The sequence below is a fragment of the Schistocerca serialis genome, chromosome 10, assembly GCF_023864345.2.
Source record: "Schistocerca serialis cubense isolate TAMUIC-IGC-003099 chromosome 10, iqSchSeri2.2, whole genome shotgun sequence".
In the NCBI taxonomy this organism is placed as follows: domain Eukaryota; kingdom Metazoa; phylum Arthropoda; class Insecta; order Orthoptera; family Acrididae; genus Schistocerca; species Schistocerca serialis.
In genome coordinates, this window is record NC_064647.1 from 105,870,425 (window position 1) to 105,878,729 (window position 8,305).

The 8,305-nt window shown below is 40.0% G+C and overlaps 1 protein-coding gene across 1 annotated transcript; it reads left to right on the forward strand.

The window, feature by feature from the left end:
- Nucleotides 1-6,400: 6,400 nt before the first annotated feature.
- LOC126424576 (piggyBac transposable element-derived protein 3-like) lies at nucleotides 6,401-7,255 on the forward strand. The gene has a single exon (XM_050087319.1). It carries the CDS (start codon nucleotides 6,401-6,403, stop codon nucleotides 7,253-7,255), a length of 855 nt encoding a protein of 284 aa, XP_049943276.1.
- The last annotated feature ends 1,050 nt before the right edge of the window (nucleotides 7,256-8,305 follow it).

Genomic DNA, 8,305 nt, shown 5'->3' on the forward strand with positions numbered 1-8,305 from the left:
GCCATCATCAATCCTGTGCACTATACCGTTAGCGAATGTCTCTCGTGCAGCAATGGTAGCGGCGCTGAGGGGTTGCCGCATTTGAATTTTGTATGGATAGAGGTGTAAACTCTGGCGCATGAGACGATACGTGGATGTTGGCGTCATTTGGACCGCAGCTGCAACACGGCGAACGGAAACCCGCGGCCGCTGTTGGATCACCTGCTGCACTAGCTGCGCGTTGCTCTCTGTGGTTGCCGTACGCGGTCGCCCTACCTTTCCAGCACGTTCATCCGTCACGTTCCCAGTCCGTTGAAATTTTTCAAACAGATCCTTTGTTGTATCGTTTTTCGGTCCTTTGGTTACATTAAACCTCCATTGAAAACTTCGTCTTGTTGCAACAACACTGTGTTCTAGGCGGTGGAATTTCAACACCAGAAAAATCCTCTGTTCTAAGGAATAAACCATGTTGTCTACAGCACACTTGCACATTGTGAACAGCACACACTTACAGCAGAAAGACGACGTACAGAATGGCGCACCCACAGACTGCGTTGTCTTCTATATCTTTCACATCACTTGCAGCGCCATCTGTTGTTGAAAATTGTAACTACTGTAATTTCGAAAGTTTGTCCGCCTGAAAATGTACTGTTGTCCCAAGCATATTGCAACAAACGGTGTATTTCTATCGCTGCTCGTTTAGTTTTTATTGCCGTTTCAAATATACCGGTCATTTTTGAAACACCCTGTATATGTGGCGCCTGTTCTTTCAGAGATGTCTGAAAGAACAGACACCATGCATATATAGTTAAGGTGAGGATGACAGATTAATCACGTCATTATAGATCCACGCTACAGTCGAACTCATGCCGCAATCGACGAAATGCCACAGAAAGGGCAGTACATCAATAGTGTGTGGATAAGTTGAGAATTTGGGTGTGATGGGAGGAGTGCTATGGAAGTCCATGTAGTTGTGAGGCCCCCTCTGTCCAGCTGGTGCAGCAGTCAGCTGCATCTACCTGGTAACCAGTAGACACGGGTTCGAATCCCAGTCCAGCGCAAATTTTCAGCTTTCCCCATTGGTTTAAATCAATGCCCATTAGCAGCTAACGTCAGTCATTTCTTTGTTTCTTAAAACTTGTTATCCTCTGTGGCATCAGCTGTAAAAAGATTTTTTCTTTTCTTCCTTACACTTATGGGGGCAGACAGTCAAGAGGATGGCTTATGATCTGGGCCTGACTGTTCTAAATATATATCCACATCTATGGTCCTCTAGCTACACTGTGGTGTGTGGCGGAGGGCATTCTGCGTACCACTTCCCACCTTTTCTGCTCCAGCAGCGAAGAACGATTGCAGGTAGACCCCTTGTGAGCTCAGATCTCTCTGATTTTATCTTCAACTCTTTTCGCGGGATACAGTACGAGGAAACAATATATCTCTTGATTCTTCTAGGAACACATGGAACTTCTAATAATAAACGTCACCGTGATGCAGAACGCTTCTCTTGCAGCAACTGCCACTGGAGTTGGTTGATCATCTCTGTGCCACTTTCGTTCTCACTAAATGAACCTGTAACGAAATACGCTACTGTTCTTTGGATCTTCTGTATTTCCTGTGTTGCCCTACCTGATATGAATCCCATCATGAAGAGCAACATTCGAGTACTGGTCGAACGAGTGTTCTCTAACCTACTCCCTTTTGGTGACGGACTGCCAAAAGAGCATAGACCTTAGTATGTGATATAAGTTTCAACTTAATACGTCTGTCCATCGCTAAGAACAAGGATTTTGAACAGTCAGACAGACGGACAACAAAGAAATCCTATAAGATTCCGTTTTTATCGACTGAGATACAGAACCCAAAAAAACGAACAATTTTCTTAATGTATAGGACACTGTGCAAGGCAACGGCCTTGCTGCAGTGGATACGCCGGGTCGCGTGACATCACCGAAGTTATGCGCTGTCGGGCGTGGTCGGCACTTGGATGGGTGACCATCCAGGCCGCCATGTGCTGTTGCCTTTTTCGGGGTGCACTCAGCCTCGTGATGCCAATTGAGGAGCTACACGACCGAATAGTAGCGGCTTCGGTCAAGAATACCATCATAACGACCGGGAGAGCGGTGTGCTGACCCCACACCCCTCCTATCCGCATCCTCATCTGAGGATGACACGGCGGTCGGATGGTCCCGATGAGCCACTTGTGGCCTGTAGAGGGAGTGTTTTTTTTTTATAGGATACTGTGCATGGCGTAATAGCACAGAAAAAAATCTCCCCTATTTTAACCACTTTTAACTTGGAACAATTAAAGAGATATGTCACCTGGCTAGAAGCTCTGTGAAAAACAACCCTTATAAAGCTTGGGATCCTGTGGTAAAGAAATCCACCTGCAGTTGTTGTTGCATACCTCCAGACGTGGCCCCCTTCTTGATGATGATATTGGTTTTCTCACTTTAAAAGAACAGTGATGGTTAAGCCAACATGGACTGTAGCAGTACATTTATACAATTTTTCATGAGTACACTTACGTTTCAGATAACGCCTACTACACGAACAGAAAATATACTATACTTCCGACTGAAATTAAACTGTCACATCAGTATAAACACAAAATAAAAAGACATGTTCAGAATTCTCATTAACACGAATCCATTCCTAAAACTGTCAAACGGACTGCTATGAACGTCACCAAAATTATCACATCGGACAATCGTATAAAATCTGAAGGCAGTTTATAGAATGTGTGTTGCAGTTGTTCATCGGCAATTTTATTACTGTGTGTCCACTGCTTTGGTAATGCACTGTTATATTTTGAAGTTTGTAACTAGTTTGGTTTTGTAGTTATCACAGCAGAAAAAACTGGATGAAATACGGCACTACGATTCGCGACAGTAAACGCTCTTCTTTTCTGTACTTTTCCGAGTTCTAGCTCACCTGCGCAAACAAAATGGAATATGTGCATTAAAATCTTACATTTATTGTTCGAAACTCTTCACGCCTGTTCCTCCTCATTCAACATCCCCACGTCTACATTTCTTGACTCTTCGCTCATGACTAAATCCTCCATGCAATCATCAGGCTTTGCATGCACGAGCTCTGTCACACGCTTCATGTCTGCCTTACCTCAACTCTAGTTCCTAGCTAACATTCGCACTAAATCTCTTAATTCGCCACCGAAACTTGTCTAGCTCTTCGTACACTCTAATCCATTGTGCACAAAACACAGAAAGCAACAACAAGGTGGATCTAGCTCATGGATACAAGGATTAGCGCAAGCAATACTGAAATGTACAATAAATATTTTAAATTATCCACCAAATTGAAATTTTACATTTGTCTCGATTGTAACAAATTTAGAGATGAACGTAAAATTCACCATCAATTTGAGACACCGACGAGGAAAAAAAAAAAAATCCTCCAACCGTTTCCCACAAGATTCTACAGTTCGAAATGCCTAGAAACGGCAAATTCTTGGAAGGCACAAGCCATTTATGGGAGAAGCTAGAATGTGTGTGTGTGCAAAAGAATGATGAAACTGTGCCCATTGCTGGCTGAGACTTATCACAGCAGCTTCCCTACGATGTAACTTGTGCTAATCTCTGCTGCTCCAGGTCTAGTGGTCCGCATCTCGTGGGCTAGTGGCTAGTGTTGCTGCCTCTGGACCACGGGATCATGGGTTCGATTCCCAGCCAGGTTGGGGATTTTCTCTGCCCAGGGACTGGGTGTCTCTGTTGTACTTATCATTTCATCATCATCCTCATCATTTATGACAGTGGCTAGATTGGACTGTGTAAACAAATCGGACTGTGTCAAAATTGGGAGTTTGTACGGACGCCGATGACTATGCAGTTGAGCGCCCCACAAACCGAAGATCATCATCATCATCCAGGCCTAGTGAAACAGGGCGTCCCCAAGAAATTGATGACTGCTGCACTATTGCTCACTGTTTGCACATTGGATAACACCCCGTTACACCACTGTGTCCAAAACACATCAGCTTATAGCTGAAATAACTTGTTACTGATATTTGCGAGGGTGAAACTTCTAGATACTAAATGATATAGGCTGATCTGGCAAAAATATTATTCATTAACGCTAATCCAAGACAAATGATCATTGAAAACGCATTTGACATGGACTGATCTTAAAACTGTATAACAGGAGAAATAAAGAATAAAAATTAAAACAAGAATAACATTTAGGTCCCCACCAGGGAGATAACGCTGGGAAATTCAATAATTTCACTGAAGGTTACTGAAGTAACGTAAGATTCCATTTGAATTTATAAGACAATTAGAACTTTATAAAATAAAACGGAAAACAGTACAATCGGAAAGAAAACTGGAAGAAGATCAGAGATAAATCTAAACGAGTTAGATTCGGCAGACTGAAAGGTTGTTGCGAAACATGGGGAAAAGGTAGAGAGTTGAATTCAGGTTACTTGACAGTGTGAATGACCACCTGAATAATTGCACAATGGAAGAAGACTGTGGGCGGATGTGTGAGAGATCCCGCTGCCTCTGCACATCTCAGTTTATCCGGCACGTGGAATTTGTCTACTTGTCCCGTCAGGTTCTCATAGGTAAATAATTCATCTTTACTGTACTGGGACGAGGATGAATGAGCCCACTGCATGAGTAGTAAATAAAATCCTTGCCTCTGTGTAAAGTTTTATGTGTGGTTGACTTGCTAAGCTGGCCGCGGTGGCCGTGTGGTTCTAGGCGCTGCAGTCCAGAACCATGGACTGCTGCAGTCGCAGGTTCGAATCCTGCCTTGGGCATGGATGTGTGTGATGTCCTTAGGTTAGTTAGGTTTAAGTAGTTCTAAGGGACTGATGACCTAAGATGTTAAGTCCCATAGTGCTCAGAGCCATTTGAACCATTTTTGACTTGCTAATTAGTCAGTTGTGCAGTGGTGGGACATTCTTATTTGAGGCATAGTAGCGAGCAGTTGAGTTTTTCAGAGAATGAGATCTGTTTTCTGTGAATCTCAGAGCCTCTGCCTGGAATACTTTATTATGGAGATGAAAACTGATTCATAATACTTTCTCGTCCTTAATATTGATGATGAAGATTTTGTAAGATTTTTAAAGGTAATGAAGGCATGTGCAACAATGAAATGTTTATCAGAGCAGTTAACTGAAGGAAATGTTTGTTCCTCAGCTAACTAAAAACTTTCATGATTAGTGTTAATTTGATCTCTTTGTTTCTCATTATGTTACAATTTACGCAATTGGTTATGAAGTCTGTAATTTTTGTAATGGAAGAATTTATGTTGCGCAGTCTTTTTGTCTTTAATCAGAAAATGATTTCTCAAGAACGATTTTCTTTAGAGTAAAACTAACCTCCATGGTTCATAGTAAACAGTTTATTACACGAAGTCATTTAAATTGTTACTGACAATCAAATTTAGATTATTTATTTTTGATCGCTACATCTGCTGAATTACATTTGTTTTCAATGACGTCTGTATTCCAGACTCAAAAATAACATGCAGAGTAAGAGGTAAGACACTTTTATTTCAGGGTATATCTCTTCTTGCATTCTTGTTGCAAACAGTGTTGTCAGGTGTCGTGCTAGTTAGTATATTAATTTTCAGTGAACAGTGTCGGCAATTTCAAACAGTTATTTTCTTTGAATGGAGCAGGAATTTATTTTTGTGGGTATTCCAAGTCAAACATTACACTTCATATCACGTAACATTCATAATGTACCTTAGTACTGAGTTTTAGTTACATAGTTGTCCTTGAGCACAATTAATTTCTTTTTGCTTTCAATCAGTTTTATTGTCTTTATTTCAAATTCTGCATTTCATGAAGCTTAAGGATTTATTTCATGACACTGTTGACATGTGCAACAAAGGGCCAGCCAACAGTCAGTTTCACTAAGGAAGTGAACACGATACTTAATCCATTACTGGCTATTGTCCTTTTTTGGGGATGTGTATATTTTACTTATTTCTACGTAAGCAGTGGAGCTTTTAGCCTTTATTGTTGCATCTCTAGGTTCAACTAACTGCAATAATGCCTGTAAATGTAAAATAAATAACTTTTTTCTAAGTACTTCACGTCAGGAAAATTATAAACTTGCCGATTTTATTGTTCTCGCACTTGGCAGCACTGTATGTCTGCTGGTAGTTCCCGGACGACAATAAGCTGTGATTTAGTTGTCCGGGCGTGTTTGTTATGAACATATGGATGTCCGTGTAACATTAAGTATACTTCAGATTTTTTCAAGTAAGTGCAATATCGATATATTTTATGTGTCCCAATAATGGGACAATGGCATGTTACACTATCATTTATTGTTAATGTGCCCTATTCTTGTATACACGTATTATACAGCGAAGAATTGCATTTTACGTTCTTTATATCTGCTTTTTTTCATATTCTATTCGAATTTTACGATTCCAACAGGATAAAAACATGCCGCATGGACTTACACTTGAAGAAATTCTAGCAGAACTAGAGAACCATCAAGAGAGTGACGACGAAGATGATGACATGGAATTGGCGATTATTCCACCCGATGCAGATGTAATAACAGATGAAGAAGACATTGGCGGAAATGTACTGAACAATGAGTCTGGAGCAGAAAGTGGTATGTTATCTACAAAAAAATATGAATGTAAGTGGTATAAATGTCAACCAACGTACACAAACACTAGTGAACCAGGGAAGAGCAACGAACATTATGTTGCGGAATGTCTAGCAAATAAGACAGTGCCCCACGTGTTTGAGGATTTTTTTTCTGAGAAACTAATGGATACTATTATTGAACAAAGTGAAATCTATGCTTGCCAACATAACAAAATAAATTTTCTGATAACCAAAGAAGAACTAAAATCATTTATTGTCATACTACTTCTGAGTGGTTATCATAAGCTTCCCCATGAGAATATGTACTGGAAACAGGCTCCTGATGTCGGTGTTTCTTTAGTCTTCAACTCCATGTCAAGAAATAGGCTTTGGGAAATGAAGAGATTCATTCATCTCAATGACAACTCCAAATTAGACAGAAACGACAAGATGTACAAACTGAGGTTGTACTTTGAAATGCTGAAAAAGGAATTTGGTAAATGCGGCGTATTTCATTCAGAACTCTCAATTGATGAAATGATGGTACGTTATTATGGCAAACATTCAGCTAAAATATTTCTGAGAGGAAAGCCTATCAAATTTGGATATAAAATTTGGTGTCTTACAAGTTCTAATGGCTTTCTTCATAATTTTTCGCCATACTGTGGCATGGCAAGACTGACAACAAACAGGAGCCTTTAGGTGCAAGGGTAATAAATGAACTAACCAGCATGATTCCAGAATCAGAGTATCCCAATTATAAGCTTTTCTTTGACATCTTTTTCACCAGTGTTGAGACACTGATCGCACTCGAAAAGAGTAAAATGAAAGCTACAGGAACAATAAGAGAGATCCGAACTAATGCATGTCTTTTGATTGACTCGAAAAGAATGGAAAAAGAAAAGAAACGACGGTTATATGACTACATGTTTGACAAAGAGAACGAAGTTCTGGTTGTGAAATGGAGTGACAACAAACCAGTGTGTGTAGCGACAAATTACAGTACTATTACTCCTCTGAGTTCTACTAAAAGATACTCACGGGCAAAGAAAAAGGAAATATCTGTTACAATGCCACATCTCATTGAAGAATTCAATGGCCATATGGATGGCGTAGTTCTACAGGACAAGCAGATGTCAATTTATAGGATGAGGATAAGGTCAAAGAAATGGTGGGGGCAATTATTCAGACAGATGATAGATATCTGCGTAGTAAACACATGGCGTGCATACCAAATTGCTAACTCTCATAAGAAGCTCTCACTTTTGGATGTACGACGGAGAATAGTGATGTTTTACCTATCAAAGAAAACAGGATCAGTACCAAAATGCAGAGGACCACAAGGAAGCAAACTGATGGGAGGACGGGTGAGCACAGATGTACGACTACATCCAGGAAATCATTTCATTGTGCCAAGTAAAACACAGAAGAGATGTGCTTACTGCAAGGAAAAAACAATAAAAATTTGTGATAGGTGCAATGTTGGTGTACACGACAAGTGTTTTACTTCATTTCATACTGAATAAACATTCAATAATATTAAAACATTCTTTATTTATTGTTTGTGTTGTTTCTTAGAATATTATGCATAGAGAATAAGGTTGTGAATTTAGATAGCGCATTTGGCCAATGTCCCAAAAATGGGATGGTCTGTAGTTTTTGTTCTAATAAACTTTTTATTCAATTAATCACTCAATGTAACGTATTTATGTATAAAAGTCTGCAAAAAATGATCCGATAGAGTTTTGGCCA